General features: G+C 41.6%; 1 protein-coding gene across 2 annotated transcripts in view; it reads right to left on the bottom strand.

Annotated features, from left to right (window-relative positions):
• Nucleotides 1-19197, bottom strand: part of LOC149222430 (zinc finger MYND domain protein) — a 311270-nt gene that overhangs the window by 244821 nt on the left and 47252 nt on the right. For both annotated transcript variants that reach the window (XM_089385443.1, XM_089385442.1), the window contains 2 exons: nt 1115-1255; nt 640-1005 (listed from right to left, as the gene is read on the bottom strand). In XM_089385443.1, the coding sequence (XP_089241569.1) occupies nt 640-1005; nt 1115-1255 (507 nt within the window). The remainder of the gene's footprint in view (nt 1-639; nt 1006-1114; nt 1256-19197) is intronic.

The raw sequence follows: 19197 nt of genomic DNA on the forward strand, positions 1-19197 counted from the left end.
CTTTCAACTTTTCTTTAACAGTTAGCAAATAATATCCTGGAGACAATAACTTATATATATTATGACTAAAACATAAAATCCAAATATCATGCAAAATTTTCACACAAATAACTGTAGAGGGACAAAAGAGATTCAGTTAAACAAAATGAGAAGAATGTGCTTAGTCAGTAGGCATCCAAGGATTGAGCTCAATGTTTCTCCTATAATAACTGTAAAACTAAGATACATATTAGGTATTACAGTGCATCTATCATAAATGAATCAATGTCTGTCAGGCTGTGGTCTAGTGGTTGAAACTTGAGACAGTGCATTGCCATGAAAACGACCCAGGTTTAAACCCCAAAAAGCATAGAACGCTGGCATGTTGGCTAAGTGGGACATGATAATGTGGGATCATCGGGTTCATAGCTCTCGAGTCTCCAATAAACAAAATAGGTATTTACCCTAACCAGAAAAAAACAAAAGCATAAATGGATCAATAATTCACATTCCCTGCAGATTTTGCAATCATTTTGTTTAGAATTGATATTTTACAGTGATTTTCAGAACGATCATCCCATAAGGATAGCAACAAAGCTCTGATACAGCTTCTGCAACATCCATTGCCACACCTCATGAATATGATTAAGATCAAAACACCTTTTCATTTTCATGCCCAGATTCTCCAACCCAAAGCTTTCCATTCTCATCCTTTAAGCATACTGCACTATGTCCTGCATATGCTCCAGTCACCCACTTCTCTAAAGTTTCAAAGGCTCCCCATCGTCCACGAATCTTTGACACAGCCAAGAAATCCCCAGAATGAATATCATCTGGGTTAATATTTGTAATCCAGGGCTGAGGACGCTGTTCAAATGATGCCCCCATATGATTCTTAAGAAATGCAATATTTGCATTCTGACCCCAACCAGAATTTGAGAACAGAGGCAAGACATCCCATAGAGCTAACAATGTTCCCAGCATTCCTGATGGCATAAGGAACACAGACATTCCATTTTTCTTTACCTGCAATAACAATGGGTGATGCAAGTATTAGCCTGATATAAACACAGAGACAATTCAATGAATCTAAGTATTAAGTTGTGTTATATTACAGAAGATAATGAATACATACATATTCAAGTTCTGCCGGTTCTTCCCATGCTTCAATGTTCAATGTGTGCTCCCTTGCAGTAAAATAGTAATCCCATGTCAGTCGAAAAGGGGTAGCAAAGACATAAAGGTCCATGCATGTCCAGCTGTGTGCATTGCTAGTCTGAAAAATCAATGACATTTGTAAGACAGAAGACAGTAAATTTGTGACAAAGGAATCAAACTAAACTTTGTTTAAAGAATCAAAGACATTGTATCCAGATATCATTCAATATGTCAATGGTGGCATGCCAAGTCAGCAGTGTTGAACATATCAGTATCAGCAAAATATTGGAGAGGGTCCAGAAAACATCTTATCAGCAACATCGTTGAAAATATTGGCAAACATAAAAATTGCATAATGTATTCATTTTTTTCAGATTTTTAAACATATAAAGCAATAACAACATGAAATAAATACATTTGCACATAAATATGAAGAAAGCACAGATATATATGATGTAGTGGATGTAAAATAAAAATGATACATCAAAGGCAATACCAAATCCTGCTGATCCCTGACAATTGTCCAATCAAGGACTCAAATGTGGAGAACCAATACAAAATAACATTACATATATAAAAGTATCTCATCATCATGAGTTATATGTAGCAAAACAAATAAAACTAGCAACTATCTATCTGAGATCAGTGCCCTCTCCCCCTTTTACGGGAAAACGTGATGGGTTGTTTGCCAAGCCTGCCCCTAGCAGAAGGCTCCGCCCCTACACCTAATGTCAAATAATGATGTTGGGTATGGAGTTGTGCTCTCCTATATCTATAGTAGATGGTGTTGACGTTGATGTTCCCACAGTCTCCTCCTCCTCCTCCTCCTCCTCGTGTTGCTCCTCCCCCGAGTCCTCCTCCTCCTCTTGTTGCCCTTGTTCTAAAGGTTCCTCTGCCTCTAACCATGCATGTGACTTCTCCAAGATGGGCACCTCAGACTCCACCCTCCACTGAGACAATACATCAATATTGTCTAAGGAAATGGCATCTGGATCCATTGATGTTTCTATTTGCTTCACTCAAAGTTGGAGATTGTAATGCACATACACTAAATCATTGAGGCGTGAGAACTCCAACCTGTAAGAGTGTCAAAAAAACTAATGAGTCTTGACTCTTGACAATTGAGGATCATAAATTAAAATTACAATAAATGTAATTGCTCAACTGAAGGTTGAAGCTCAAAGTTATACTAGTTACACTTTTTTGAGGGTATTTTCTCAAATACACTCCAATTGCGCTCACACCTTGAAGAGCTATATGTTTGACTCAGGATTCTTATGGCTAATTTCTGCAAATTTGGTGCCCTTGCACCATAGCTTCGCTGTTGATTTTGGGTAGCATCAGATGTGCTCTAACCCTAAAATTTGGTGGAGAGACTAAGGCACATGAGATCTCTGAGACCCAGAAATTGTTTGGAGAAATTCCACCCGAATGAAGAGATATTAAAATAATTAATATTTTTAATGGGTTCCTAAGTCTAAACTTAGGAAAATAAAAATATTAATGTGTATTAATATAAAATGGGTGAGAAAGTTCTAAGTGACGAGGATCAAGCCAGTGCTAATCTTAGCCGTTGATTAAGGACTTAATCTCGGTCATTGAATCGTCAACAAAAAAAGTATAAGAGAAGGCTTGAGGGTCAGTTGGAGACACACCAAGAGAGATCAAGAATTTGGTTTTATGGGGCTGGGTTTGCTGAGGAAATCGAGTTAGTGATCAGTTGCAGCGAGGGGCAGTTCAGCAAGGGATTTTCATCCGAGGCTGAATAATACATAGCAGAGAAGCAGCGCAGTGCGAGAGAGACAGCGCAGGCCCTAGAAGGGTTGATGCAGAGTTAGCAAGAGCTGACGCAGAGGACACAGAAGGCCGTAGAGGCTGACGCAAAAGTCGTAGAGGCTGACGTCGGGCTTCAGAGGCAGTGTTGGGGAGCTTCTGTGGGGCAGACTTAGAGCAAATCAAATGGAAGAGGGTGACACAGTTCCTGAAGGGTGATGCAGTTCCAGAGCAATGCTTGGAGCAGCTTTCGTTGTCCAGCACAAGGAACAGTCAGAGTCACTGTGGGGTTGATCATTCGGTTGTTGATTTGTTGGAATATCTGTCTCCGGATAGAGGTACTACTACCGAGGACATTCTCTGTTGGGTGAGCCAATTCTGGCACCCTAGTTGTATTCACGAAATCTTCTTAATAATAAAACCCTCATATATGCTACATCGGTTTTCCCGAATTGGGTTTTTCCGGGGACGATTGTCCAAAAATAACGGTGTCCCTTGTGTTATTGTTTCTATTTACTTCAGTGCATGATCTGTATATCTGTGAAGGTTGCATTTGTGTTTACTTCGATGTTTATGCAATTAAATAACTTGTTAATGTAAAGAACAAGTAGGAGATAGTAAACCAGAAATTGGAGTAGGGGTTTTTGATGTGTTAGATTGAAGAATTTTCACATGGTATCAGAGCGATTGCAGATCATAGGCAACTGAAGGTGTTGAGGTTTCTAAGTCTACTTAGTTAGAAACCCTCCATGCACTTTATCTGATTTATTCCTACCTACTTGTTATGTTACTTAACAAGTTATTTACAATGTAAATACTGAAAATAAACACTAGTGCATGCTCAACATATTACAGATCAACAACTGAAGGAAACAGAAACAATCACACCATATGACACCATTATTTTTGGACCAATGTCCCCGAAAAACCGAATGTGGGAAAACCAGTGTAGCTATCTGAGGGTTTTCTTATTAAGCAATATCAAAGTACAATCTGGGTGCCGAAACCGGCCTACCCAGCAGAGAATTTCCTTGGCAGTAATACCTCTCAGTTTGAGACAAATTTCCCAGCTGAAAACCCAGATAATCCTTCCGGCAGCTCCTCAGCTACAATCTATCCCGGAAACCCCAGCGTCTGCCCTTTCTGGACTGCATCAGCCCCTCTCTGCCCAGCGCTGGCCCTGCGTCACCCTAAATGGGTCTGCGTCAACCTTAGGAGACCCTGCGTCAACCTTCTAGCCCTCTGCGTCAGCAGCGCTGGCCTCTTTGAGGCTCTGCACAGTTCCCGGTTGCCTCTGCATGGCTCTGCGTGAGCCCTGGCTGGCTCTGCGTCACTCACCCTGGGTACTGCGCTGCTCTCCCGGCACTATCTCTGCCTCTATGTTTCTTTGTACTCAATGCCCCTCAGCTGCAACTCCCAATCACTAATTCTATCTCTCTTAGCAAACTCCACTCTAGAGAACAGAATAACTGATCACTCTGGTGTATTCTCCAAGTGACCCTCAAGCCTCTTCTTATACTTTTCTTGTTGACATATCAATGGTCAAGATTAAGTCCCTAATCAACGGCTAAGATTAGATTTGCCTTGATCCATGTCTTTTGTACCATTCTAACACAGTTTCATATTAATCCACATTAATATTTTATTTTCCCTAAGTTTAAACTTAGGGACTCCATTAAAAATATTAATTATTTTAATATCTTCTGAACTGTTTAGAATCTGCCCAAACCCTTTCTGGGTATTGGAGATCTCATGTGCCCCAACCTCTCCACCAAATTTCGTGGCTAGAGCACATCTGATGCTACCCCAAATCAACACTCCCTCTTAGGGAGGACTGTGCTCTAGCAATACTCCTCACTAAGTATCACTCTAATCATCCAGAATCGGTCCCTATGTTGATGTTAGGCCTGCTGCACACCATCCTTTGCACTATTGTATCCTGTACAATTGCGCATGGTTCTGCCACTACCACTGCTGCATCTGTACGACAGCTCCCTCTGCATTCGTGTTGTTGTTGGTCCTTTCTCCCAACACTGCATCCGCACTGCAACTCCTCTCATCATGTTGCATCGTGCTGCCCACTGTTGCACTGCAACTCAGTTACTGAGAAGTAAGTAACTGATCTCCCAACTCTGACCTCTCTGTTGGGCTAGAGACCCTCCTGATGTTGAAGCTCCCTCTGCCACTGACAAGTGCTCCCTCTTTGACCTCTGCGTTGCTGCAACAACTCCCTGCATCTCGCACCGTTGCACACCTCTCTGTGCCATCCTGCACTAGTGCAACACCCTTGTGCCTCTCGCACTGCTGCAGCCTACTAGCCTCGCGATGTCTCGGGACTCCTGCATTGTAGCCCTCTCTGCCGCTCCATCCGCATCCATCTCTACCCGACTCAGTCAATCCTGCTACTCCTCTTCAGGGCTCCCGTAGCAAGGTCTGATTTTTTTCTCAAAGATGGTCCTCAGTCGGTAGCCCCTGCAGCCACAACTAGCTCATTGTGTCATTTCTCCACCACCTGAGCCAGCCATGTGGTCCCTCACCCATCTGCCATGATCGTGTGTTTGAAAGTGGGCCTCCCGAACCTAAAGGTACGCCTTGTCATTTGGTAATTGAGTATTATAGTTTGCTTATCATTGACACTTTTAGGCATGGATTAATGGGGGGATTCGACACAAAGAACGGGTTAGGTTTGTGCTCTTGTCCCCTGGACCCCTTTTGAATATTAACCTTGGATTCTAGTCCTGTGGGATCTCTTTTACTGACCATTTGGCCTTAGGGATGGTATTTCACGAAAACCCTAATTTTGGTTGCATGGTCCTGCACCCTCATCTGCATATATTACCCCCTTTCCACTCATTATTACCCCATTCATCCTTTCTCCCACATGCGTCCACATTCCTCCACTGGGTCCACAGAGGGATAGTTCTCCCCTTGCCCTTGCCCATACCTTGGGTCAGGCCTAAAATGATGCCCCAGAAGTTGATGCAGCTAAATGAAAAGAAAAAGCATAATTGGCCACATTCAATAGGAAAATGTACCACAAAATGCAAAAGATGGTCGGGACAAACACATTTAGCACGTGGGCAAAAACCAATACATGAGCTCTACTCCATCATCATGGCCATCACCCTGGTTCCTACAGGTTCTATGAGCCTCCTTCAACATATAGCAACCCATGATTGTCCCAGCCCCTGGTGGCCAATGAATCGCCCTACTGTAAAAGGGGGTATCCACTGCTATACTTCACACATCATGCTCTTACCCCTTGAGCCCTAAGCAATTAATCAAAGAAAAATCATAAAAAGGCAAAAGGCATATAAAGAAGGGTGAAAAAATATCAAAGTCGAGGCACCTCATGTACCACAATTGCTCCCTCCTATACATTATATATCCAAGTGTGGGCTTCCCTTTTATTAGCTATCCTTGTACCCCAGCATGTGGCCTAGGGCTGCCCCTTCTCATCCCCTACTTCATTAACCTCTCTATCACATACCACCACCTTTTAAAAAATGTACCTTGAACATATTATCCCCTTTAGAAGTAGAAACCACCAAATAGGATACTTGGTTAACCCCATTTGGAGTTTGAAGACATTGGCACATGCCAAAGCCCATTATGGAAGGGCAAGCCATTATGAAATCCCCACTTGTGGTTCATGGTTTGTAAGCTCTTTTACTCGATTTCCTTGATGACCTATTGTATTGGAAGGCTAGGGGACGCATTGGACCTTTTGCAGGTGGTCTCCATCTTGGGTTTGGTCTCCCTATACGAGGGTCTTAATGCTCCAAAGGGCGACATTGGCACATGTAGGGTGTGTGTTGAGAGCCATGGGCCTCCACAGCAGTAGACAGCACTCCATGGATCCCTAGAGACGTTCAGAGAATGGCTCAAGATCCACCTATTGGACGAGGAAGATGCACCCGGTTCACCTTTGCCCAGCCAACCCCACAAATGTACCATGCACTGTTTTCAAAACCGGCCAGCTCAAAACCGACTCGGCCGAGTTGGTCCGAGCCAAGCCCTCAAACTTTGACTCAGCCTAGGAAACGGATCGGCCGGTCAGGTTAATACCGAGTCGGCCGAGTTGTCTAATAACTCGGTCGGCTCGGTATTAACCCGGCCGGCTCGGTCGAGTTAGAAACAGCGGCCCATTCCTCTACCATTTCTTGTTCAATCATAATTTTCTTACCAACCATCAGTATAATTTACTCTGTAAAACAATAATCAGTTACAACTAGTTACTCATAATTTCTTCCAAATCCTGTAAATCATTTCCAAAGCAAATAAATTGGCCTATTAAATCCAGTTGTGCTATTTGGCACATGCACATTGCATACTGATCATTTCCATTGACCTGAAAGTTGAAACCAATCTTGTCAGCAGAATATCCCTAAAAGTGTCTGGCTTGAAAATAATTTCACACTCGGTCGAGCCTGCATTAACTCGGTCGAGTTAGAAACAGCGGCCCATTCCTCTACCATTTCTTGTTCAATCATAATTTTCTTACCAACCATCAGTATAATTTACTCTGTAAAACAATAATCAGTTACAACTAGTTACTCATAATTTCTTCCAAATCCTGTAAATCATTTCCAAAGCAAATAAATTGGCCTATTAAATCCAGTTGTGCTATTTGGCACATGCACATTGCATACTGATCATTTCCATTGACCTGAAAGTTGAAACCAATCTTGTCAAGCAGAATATCCCTAAAAGCATCTGGCTTGAAAATAATTTCACGGAAATTTTCTACCGCAACCTCGAACACGAGGCGTTTTCTTTCATAGGATTTCCAAGGTTGTGGTTCTAGCAACAAAATGCCACCTGGCCTCAATATTTGCCATATCTTTGCAAACAGACAAATCAAACCTTCATCACCCCAATTAAGGTGGACCCATTTGGTGACACTTAAGCACAATACTGTTACCTATATCATATGCTGCATCCAATACAGATGGGAATTTCTGAATGAAATTTTCAGTTCTAAAACGCACCCTTTCAAGCAGATCAGGATCTTTGAACTTTCCTTCTACATCATCTGAACCAGAACCCCTGAACAATTGACTCACTTCATCCCTTAAAGATCTGTTGTCTGCATCTCCCAATTCATTTGTTGTATCTTCAGATGACTGTTCCTCCCTTTCTGTAACTATGAATTCATTTGATCTGGCTTCATCTCTGTAACTCTGTTAGACTGCTCCATCCTGTCTGACTCTGTATCCTCCAGCTTATTTACTTTGTTTCTTTCTTCAGCAGACTGTTTAATTGTTTCACCATTTTCCTCAAAACCAGAAAATCTTTAAAATTATGTTTTTTAATATAAAAAAAAAAAAATATATATATATATATATTTAATGTATTTTTTACAACGACCGAGTCATTGAAATCGAGCCGACCAAGTCGACACTGAGTCGGAGTCGACCATAGGCCGAGTCGGAGTCCGAATTGGAGTTTTAAAACATTGGTAGGATGATGTGGCATTACCTACACCATCATCTAAGCCCTTACAGATGATCTACAAGCATCTCCAATTCATTTGGACACCCATGAGGTTATTATTGCGCCCCCACACCCACTGGGAGCACCATAGGTTTATTGTTTGGAGAATAATGGGCCACCCCCTTGCCCATCACTGTTGAGGATCCTATTCTTCATTATGGCACCTATGGACCTCATCAGGCCTCTTGGAGGGCCCTACGACATGTATTGTTTATCATTTGACCTCTTAAGAGGCTTATTATTTCATTTGTGAGCTAGTTTGGTGGGCTTGTCACCAAAAGTTAGGTTATTAGCACATTATTTTATTTTTGGGGCTTATGTAGGCCTAAGAGACTAATTCGAACTCCTAATTAGTGTATAAATACAAGTGAGATGAGTTCATTTTCTCATCATCACTTTGGATTGGATCTCTCTTCTCTTTAGAGAATTTCGCACTTTTTCTTGGAGGATGAATTGGAGCTTTATGGATGAATTTTGATGTTTGGATTTGGTTTATCTTATCTTGGAGCTTCTCTATTGTCAAATTGTTGATGGTTGGATATGTTCTATTACATGTAAGTACAAGATTTTAATGTTATTCTTATTTTACTTTGTCATATACATTGGATTGGGAATTTCGCTATTTTTAGGGCTAATTGTTGCATGCATTTACTGCTTAAATTGTGGAATTTTGTCTCTATATAGCATCTCTCAATGTATGGGCCATGTAATTTTGAATGAAATTTCCTAGGGATAATTCTATCACTGAATTCATCTTGATAAGCCATCACCTTTTGCAAGTCGAAGTATAAAGATGTAAGGTTGCTTCCCCTTGCCCTAGAAAGCAAGCGAAGTAGTCTTAAGGCCTCCTTGACTAAGAAACAAGGTCCTCATTCATATTTATCCTAGACTCCATTCTCCCAAGACTAAAGCACTGATCTACGAAGAGGTGGTCACTCAAAAATCAACTACTTTTCACCTTCTCCTAGGTCTAGCCAAGTTGGGTCACCTAGGGCATCACTTTCCCGAAAAAGTAGCCCTCTAAAAAGTTCAATCTCCTAGCCTCTCCTGCATTGGTGTGTCCTCGAGGCTTACTCCAATTTTGAAGCCATTCTAACAGTGGAGTTGTGAGATAACCCAAGCCCTAGCTCCAAGATCAAACTTTGCCCTAGCATCCCCAAGGCTAGTGCCTCATAGGATCAATTTGACACCTTTAAGTGAAAATTCTTGCTTTGATCATTTTCCCCCTCCTTGTCTAGGTTAAGAACATCATTGGTTGCTAAATTCTTGCCCCTTAACCTACGTTGGGTCCACTTGGTCCCGTGTGGTCCTGCACCTTACAAAAGTCAAATCTTCAAGAATCATTCGAGAAGTCAAGTTCAATAAGGATTTTAGGATTGGGAAACTCCTTCATAAAGCATATTCTTCTAACCTAATCCTCAAGTCCTCACCTCCTCCTAGATGTCTACGTACCTTGCTTCATAAGCATGAAAGCTCTATTCTTAAAAGCCCTTCTAGGAAAAGGATTATAAGGGTCAATCCCTAACAAGTGACCTTCTATATATACCGAGTCTCCTCCCATCAGTGAAACTCCGTAACGAGTAGGGAGTCTTACCTGAGGTGACAGTGGGCTAAGCCTTCATCGTTTCCCTTTGATCTAGCAGTTGCCCTATAGGAATCCCTTTTATGACCCCTGCTAGTTTGAGCGGTAACAGGCATTAAGCACCCATTACACAACAAATAATAAGTAATAACCACGTCATTTTAAAAAATATTTTTTTTACTACATTATTTGTAATATGAATGAAAAATGGCAATAAGGGGGTGCATAAGAAAGTTAAAAAAAAATGAAGCTTGTTGTTCAAATATGGAGAAAACCCTTTCATTGGCTCATGGGCATGAAAATCATAGCAAATGGAAAAAAAAAAAACAAAGAAGCAAAATGTTGGTAGCCAAAGAGGCAAGCAAGCATAACCCTAAATCTATGAAAAAATCATTAATATGGGGGTTTTTAAGAACATACCTGTTAATGGAATAAATGAAATTTGTCTCACTGATCTTCAATCTTTGATCCAAAAAAAAAAAATTAGTTGGTGGTGATAATGGTTGTTTGATCCTCAATCCCTCCTTGAAAACCACCACAAAGCTCTTCCCCTTCCTTCACCAAGATTAAGAAACCAAAATGAGCAAATAAAACTACCAAAATCGTTTTTCTAGCTGCGGCCCAGCCTGCCCAATGATATTTGAGGTCGTAGCACGATATTTTGCTAAAATATCAGCGATATTTCAGAAATATCACGATATTTTCTTGGCGACATTTCGGCTTGCCGAAAATATCGTGATATTTCCAAATATCATTGATATTTCGACGATATTATCAACACTGCAAGTCAATGAACGCAGGTGCAAACATAATCCCCACCAGGTTTCAAGTCCTAACAAGTGACATGCTAATGTGTGCTTGCACTTGAGGATGCACACCAGATAGTGGTTGAGACAAGGGGTGGATCTTGGGAAACTTTGTTAGAAATTAGAATAGATACTCCCCACTTGCAGCTAGTTATAGCTGAATGTAACCATATCGGATAGTACTATTGGTTCCCCAATAATGCTAAATCTCGGTGCCTTGGCCTCATCATGATAAGAGGAAGCTAGTACAAAAAAAATCACTCAATAAGAGATATGATGCCACAAAGGACTATACAACTCCCACCATGTACAATAATACATGTATGAAGAATCAATGGTATTGATAAGATAGGCAAAGCCAAAGACAGTAGAAAAGAAAGTGCATTGTCAGCTGTCATGAAATTCAGAATCATTTAATTAGATTAATCCCTCAATAAAAAACACATGTATATAATTAAGACATTGAGAAAAAGACCCCTTCCATTTTCTAAAAGCACAAACAACTAAAGGGTAAGAAAAGGAACAATTCTACATTTTTGTTTACTTCGTTTTGCAGGCTGCCTCATAGATGTTGGGAATTTCTGAATTCCCTAGCAATAAACAAACTTGAATTTCACTAGACCTTTCCTTCAAATTCAGTCAGTGGTCCTATTATCATCAATATCTTGCAATGTCAGCGATATCTCACGAGCTTTTCAGCTTGTTGATAGACTTGACCTAAGAAGTCATGATTTTTTGAGGTATTTGGATATATTGCCATATTTAGAATATATTGGAAATATTGCAAGTTGACAGGAGATATCATTAAGGGCAAAATAAGTTTCCTATAAAATCTGAAATTTTCAGCTTTTCTGCTCCTTTATTTTGAGAAATTTGTTTTTTCTATGTTGCACGAGTTTCCGGTACATGGGTACTTTGGATACATGGGAACGAGTATCCGGTACGGATAGAAGCTTTGCCCAAATTTACAGGAAACATCAAGTTGGGAGCAAAAATAATATAATATGTTGATTTGGGGTAGCATCGAATGTGCTCTAACCATGAAAATTGGTGGAGAGGCTAAAGCACATGAGATCTCCAAGACCCAGAAATGGTTTGGGCAGATTGTACCCGGTTTGGAAGATATTAAAATAATTAATATTTTTAATGGAGTTCCTAAGTCTAAACTTAGGAAAAATAAAATATTAATGGGTAGTAATATAAAACTGTGTTAGAAGGTTCCAAAAGTCATGGATCAAGCCAAATCTAATCTTAGCTATTGATTAAAGATTTAATCTCGGTCGTTGATGGACCAACGAGAAAAGTATAAGAGGAAGCTTGAGGGTCAGTTGGAGAATACACTAGAGTGATCAGTCATTCATTTTGCTAGAACGGGGTTGCTAAGCAAAGTTGAATCAGTGATCAACAGCGAAGGGCAGTGAGTACTGGGCAGAGAGTTGGACACAATACTGGGAGACCAACGCAAAAGCAGGGAGAGCGAGAGCAGCGTCCAGTTCAGGCCACGTAGAGCCCAGCAAAGACAGCGCATAGGCCAGAGGGACTGCGTCATCCATGCAAAGGCTGCTGGAGTGACGCAGAGGGTCTAAGAGGTTGCGCAATGCCTCAGAGGGCTAACATAGAGGGCCATGGGGCTGACGCAGGTCAACAGGAGGCTGACGCAGAGGCCAGAAGGGCCAACGATGAGCTTCAATTGTTCTGGAGAGGGTTTTGTGGGACAGGTTTTCTGAATACCTATTTCCAAATATAGAGGTATTGTTGCCGTGTATTTTTTCTCTGTCGGGTGAGCCGGTTAGGCACCCAGTTGTACTCATAAAGATTGCATAATAATATAACCCTCAAAATAGCTGAACCGGTTTTCCCGCATTGGGTTTTTCCAAGAACATTTGTCCAAAAATAACGGTGTCACTTGTGTGCTTATTTTCTTTAAGTTGATGATTTGTAGATGTTGTGATTGTATTATGTTTATTTCAGTATTTAAAATGTTTTAAATAACTTGTTCAGAATTTACAAGTAGAAGAAATAAACCAACAGAATAAAAATTAATTTTCAAACGGATAGACTTAGAAAATTCAACATGGTATCAGAACGTGGCTGCAGATCACAGGAGAGCTGAAGGTATCAGCTGAGCAAAGCATTTGCAGCAGAATCAACTGTCCCGAGTGACAGTAGTTGATCCTTGCAGAAGCGACAGAGGAAGGGTTGACGCAGAGGGACTGCATCATCAGTCTAGGCTAGAGAGAGGTCAGCGCAGAGGCTAAGGAGGGTAGAGAAAGGCTCACGCAAAGCCACATGAGGCCAGGAGGGCTGACGCAATAAGCTGAGGGAGTTGTTTTGCCGGTGCCGAGATTGCACAGAGCCAACAGGCTTAATCCTTCAGTTGCTGGGGCAAAGGAAGCTGTGGGCAATTTGCGGGAGCGAAGCTGGTGGGGTATTGTGGTCAGAACAGTACCTAACAGGGCAAGACCAAGGTAGAGGAAGTTGCTGCCGAGGCAGATTTCTAGCCAAGGAATCCAGATCAATGTTGCAGTTGCACAGACGATTGGAGAGGGGCAACTTGACGGTTGGCAGAAGGATTTCCAGGAGGGAAATTGGGACTCAGAGGGAGTCCAGAAGAGAACTTCCAGATGGGAAGTAGAGAGACTCGGAGGAGTCGAACCGAGAACTTCCAGACGGGAAGTAGAGAGACTCAGGAGTCGAACCAAGAACTTCCAGGAGGGAAGTAGAGAGACTCGGAGGAGTCGACAAAAAAGAGCAGCGAGATGGTCGTGAATGGGCTGAGAGATCAGGACAGGTTGGACAGAGCGTCCAACTTTGTGGTCTGGAAGGCCAGGATCTTGTCCATTCTAGACAGACATCGTATCAATGGCTTCGCCTTGAGAGTGATGGCTATCCTAGTTGCCCCGGTAGCTAATGAAAGGTACGAGGAGGCAATGGCTAAGGCAAAGTGCATCATCCTTGATGGGATCAAGGATCATGTGGTCCCACATATTGCCGAGAAGGAAACGCCAAAGGAGATGTGGGACACTTTGAAGACATTGTACCAGCATACTTACGTGCAGAGGAAGACGCTCTTGGAGAATCAGCAAAGGTCATACCAAACGCAGAAGGGAGAGCAAATAGATGTCTTCCTTGGTCGGTTGAAGGAGATCCGTGACCAACTGACTTCCATAGGGGCCACGCCGGATCAGGAGTTGATGGTGAGGACCGCACTTAACGCAGTCTCCGAGGAGTGGGAGACATTTGTCTAGAGCATACTAAGAAGGGCGAGTCTTCCAAATTGGGAAGAACTGTGGGCGGCTCTTCGTCAAGAAGAGATCAGACGGCTGACCGAGACGGGAAGTAGCAGCAAAGGGGTCAGGATCAAGAAGGAAGAGAAAGAAGATGTGGCTCTAGCATCTGCGGGAAAGCAAGAGAAGAGGAAGAAGAAGGACCTCTCCAGGGTCAAGTGCTTCCATTGTGGGGAACTGGGTCACTATGCGAACCAGTGTCCGAGGAAGAAAAGTAAGGGAGAGGCTTCTGACTCGAAGGCAGGACCAGCGAGGGCGGAGAAAGAAGTCGAGGAGGATGACGATTGCGCAATGAGTGCTCATGTGCCACTTGGGAAGAAGTGGGGAGACATCAAGCTGTAGTCAGGAGGACTATAGGCGATGAGGGGCAGGATCCTTGAAAAACCCAACCTCTTGGATTATACCTTGCTACGGGAGCCCCAAGGAGAGAGTAGCAGGACTGGCGGATGCAGGTAGAGATGAATGCGGATGGAGCGTCAGAGAGTGCTTCAGTGCAGGAGTCCCCGGGCAGCGCGAGGCTAGCAGGCTACAACGGTGCAGGATGGCACAGAGAGGATTGGAACAGTGCGATATGCAGGGAGTTGTTGCATCAGCGCAGAGGTCAGTAGAGGGATCATTTGTTAGCAGCAGAGAGAGCTTCAGCATTGAGAGTGTTTCTAGCCTGACAGGGATGTCAGAAGTTGGGTGGATCAATTACTTCTCAGTAACTGAGTTGCAGTGCAGTAGCAGTATGTAGTAGCACGATGCAACATGATGAGAGGGGGATGCAGTGCAGATGCAATGTTGCGAGGATGGACCAGCAGCAGCACGGATGCAAAGGGAGTTGTTATACGAATGCAACAATGGCAATGGCAAGGCCATGGGCAGTAGTGCAGAGGATGTTAGGCGGGTAGGCCTAGCATCAGCATAGGTACCGGTGCCGAATAATCAGAGTGATACTCAGTGAGGAGTATTACTAGAGCACAATGCTCACTAAGAGGGAGTGTTGATTTGGGGTAGCATCGAATGTGCTCTAACCATGAAAATTGGTGGAGAGGCTAAAGCACATGAGATCTCCAAGACCCAGAAATAGTTTGGACAGATTGTACCAGGTTTGGGAGATATTAAAATAATTAATATTTTTAATGGAGTTCCTAAGCCTAAACTTAGGAAAAATAAAATATTAATGGGTATTAATATAAAACTGGGTTAGAAGGTTCCAAAAGTCGTGGATCAAGCCAAATCTAATCTTATTCATTGATTAGAGATTTAATCTCGGTCGTTGATGGACCAACAAGAAAAGTATAAGAGGAGGCTTGAGGGTCAGTTGGAGAATACACTAGAGTGATCAGTCATTCATTTTGCTAGAGCGAGGTTGCTAAGCAAAGTTGAATTAGTGATCAGCAATGAGAGGCGGTGAGTACTGGGCAGAGAGGCAGAGACAGTACTGAGAGACTAGCGCAGAAGCATGGAGAGCAAGAGTAGCAGCTAGTTCAGACCACGCAAAGCCCAACAGAGAGTGCAAAGGCCAGAGGGACTGCATCATCCATGCAGAGGTCGTTGGAGTGACGCAGAGGGTCCTAGAGGCTGCGCAATGCCTCAGAGGGCTGACGCAGAGGGTCCTGGAGCTGACGCAGGCAAGCAGGAGGCTGACGCAGGGGCCAGAAGAGCCAGCGCTAAGCTTCAGTTGTGTCGGAGAGAGTTTCATGGGACAGGTTTTCTGAATACCTGTCTCCGAATATAGAGGTATTGCTGTCATGTATTTTTTCTCTGTTGGTTGAGCCGGTTAGGCACCTAATTGTACTCAAAAAGACTGCATAATAATATAACCCTCAGAATAGTTGAATCGGTTTTCCTGCATTGGGTTTTTCTGGGGACATTTGTCCAAAAATAACGATGTCACTTGTGTGCTTGTTTTCTTTCAGCTGTTGATCTATAAATGTTGTGAGTGTATTGTGTTTATTTCGGTATTTAAAATGTTTTAAATAATTTGTTCAGAATTTACAAGTAGAAGAAATAAACCAGCAGAATACAAAATAATTTTCTAACGGATAGACTTAGAAAATTCAACATAATATATTAAAAATTAAAATTTAATATATATATATATATATATATATATATATATATATATATATATATATATATATATATTTTAAATAGTGTAAACTTTAAAGATTAAATGTACATATCAAATTAAATTTTTAAATGATTCATCATTCAAGAGACAACCATAAAAAGTTAAAACCAAAACTAAAAGCCACCTAAAATCATATTGATGTTCATACTAGAAAAAAACTTTAAAAGGCAAAAGCCTAAAGTAGTACATAATTCAAAATGCCCAATAGCCAAAATATAGCAACAAAAATACAAAGCTTATGATCATATAGTACGATCTTCAGCATCAAGGAGATCCATATAAGCTTGAGCCTCACTGGGTACTAGATCAACGCCATCATCATCATCATTATCAAATGCAACAATGTCATCTAAAGGTATGCCAACCAATCCTGCATTTGGTAAAGGATTGTCATCATCATCGTCAATTTGGGCAGCATCTTCAGCGTTCACATCCCATCGTGCAGCAGGTCCTTCTAAATATTCAGGTAGCTTCCTTGAACAAAGTCGAAGACTACTATGCACATAAACAAGTTTCTCTGCTCTCTTAGAGGTAAGTCTATTCCTCTTAACAAAGTGTATGAAACTATAAGTGGACCAATTCCTTTCAACAACTGAGGAACTAGCAACCTGAGATATCAAACGTGAAGCAAGATTTCGGAGCTCTGGGACCTGGCCCCCATACATTCTCCACCATCCAAGGGGTTTCTTCTGAGCATAATGCTTGATGTCCCTCTTTGCATCTTGGTTGAATGAAGGAGGGCTTAATGTACCAAAATCAATAAATTGCTCTCGTATCACACTTGCTTCATCAACAATATACATCTTAGTTATAGCATCAAGAAACCCTTGTTTTACCTCTTCATCATCAATAGGAAGAATTATATTTGGTCTTTCCATATACCACTTTGGATTAAGGGCATATGTAACCATGTGAAGAGAGGTATTGAGTTTAAGCCATCTTTTCACAATCACTTGTGGATTTCATGGAAAACTCCAAAGAAGGGTTTCTTTTGTGAATGATGTGTTTTACCTTGTCCACCATGGTTTTAATACATTCATATATTTCTCCAAGAGAAGGAGAATCTGAATCAGCATACTTGATCAACTCCACGATTGGAGTTGCGAAAGAGACAACATATCTACAATCAGCCCACCAATCCTCATTAAGAAGCATTTCTCTTATCTTCTTCGCTTGAGGTGACTTAGACTCAGTCCATGCATTCCACTTTGAAGAAACAACAGTGGCTTGTAAAGATACATAGACTTCAACCATGCACTCAAGCAAAATAAAATATGTGGCATATCTTGTTTCTGCAAGAAAATAAAATATGTGGCATATCTTGTTTCTACAGGTTTTAAAAAATGCTTCTTTGAATACATCATGTAAATCGTCAAAGAAGCATGGTGGTTGCAGATGAACATTAGTGCCTCCCTCGCATCTGAAATGATTTTTGCAATCCAATGTATTTTACCAATGTCTTTTAAGAGATTGTTAAGGCCATGTACACAACAAGGAGTCCAAAAGATATGGCTATATCGACTTTGGATCATCATTCTCGCTACTCTACAAACAGGTGTTGCATCTGTGATGACATTTACCACATTTGAAGGACCAACCTCATCAATTCCATCCTTCAACATTTCAAACATGAAAGTAGCATCCTTACTTTAGCACTACAGTCAATTGCTTTTTAAAAATAAGGTCCTTCTGGTGATGTGAAAATAACATTCAACAAAGGTCCTTGTTGAACATCTGTCCAACCATCCATGACAATTGAACAACCTGAATGAACCCAAGATTGTTTGAGGTCCTCCATAAGTCCATGCATTCTTGTCACCCCTCTATCTAATAATGAAGTCCTCATTTTGTTGTACCCCGGGGGTGCATATCCTGTCCCTGCAGCAATGATTTTTCTCACCATTTCTTTATAGTATGGTGAACGAGTGGCATTAAATGAAATTCCATTTGCCATAAAAAAAATATGTTGTGGCATCATCTGCTTCATCCCTATTCAAAACATTGTACATCTTTTGAATGGAGTCACTTACAGTAGTCCTCTTAGTGCTAGAACTTCCTTGATTAGTCTCAATTTGGATGTGACTTTGTTCATTCATACATTGGGATGAATCTTCATGTCTACCTCTCTTATTATTAGGAGATACAATGCTACTATCACATTCATTGTTTCCATTTGCTTTCATGTGAAGCTTACTCATCTCCATTCTTTGTTCAAGGTTACATGTGCAACTCTTCACTCCTAACCCAGGTATGCCCAAAAGATGATGCCATACTCTTGTATAGCTACCCTTAAAACATGGTCACGCAAATTGTATTGCCATTTCTCACAGCCTCGACTATTTTTGGTCTTGTTTTTTGCTTTTTTTCATGAACTTCATTAAAGGCTTCTTGGAAATGTTGTTTGATTGCTTGTGGGTAACTATTGTTGCCTCTACATTCTATTGTTGAACTTGTGGAGCTTGTGGAGGTAGTGGGGGTCTCATCCCGTTGTTGTTGTTACCACATTCATTGCCCAACCCTCTATCCATGGTATCAATACTGGAAATTTACTTCTTTTTTTTTATCAGGTAAGAGTAGGACCTTCTATTAATCAAGTTAAAAATACATAATTTACAAGTTGCAGCCCCGTGAGAGTTCAACAGGAATCCGTGCAGTCAAAAAACCGAACCACGCATCCAGAACCATGCGAAGTCCTAACAAAACAACAGAGGAGTTACCTCCATTAACTCTGGACAGCAGTCAAACAGTAGACTATCTAGTCATGCTGTCTAGAACTGAAAGAATTTGAGCCCTCAAAAGAACTTTCAAGTGAGGGACCACCAGACTTCCAACAAAGAAGATCAACTAGAAACTTCATAAAGCTTGTAGAGCCGCGCACCCTCCAAACCGACCTGTCAGTATCCACTGGACCCGCACTAAACGCGGGCTCACAACAACCCATACTAGACCAATATTATGGACCCGACGTAAACTTTATTCCAGCCCTCTAAACTTTAT

The sequence above is a fragment of the Pinus tabuliformis genome, chromosome Q (assembly GCF_031772625.1).
Source record: "Pinus tabuliformis cultivar Carrire ecotype Pingquan chromosome Q, CPIR1, whole genome shotgun sequence".
Lineage (NCBI taxonomy): Eukaryota > Viridiplantae > Streptophyta > Pinopsida > Pinales > Pinaceae > Pinus > Pinus tabuliformis.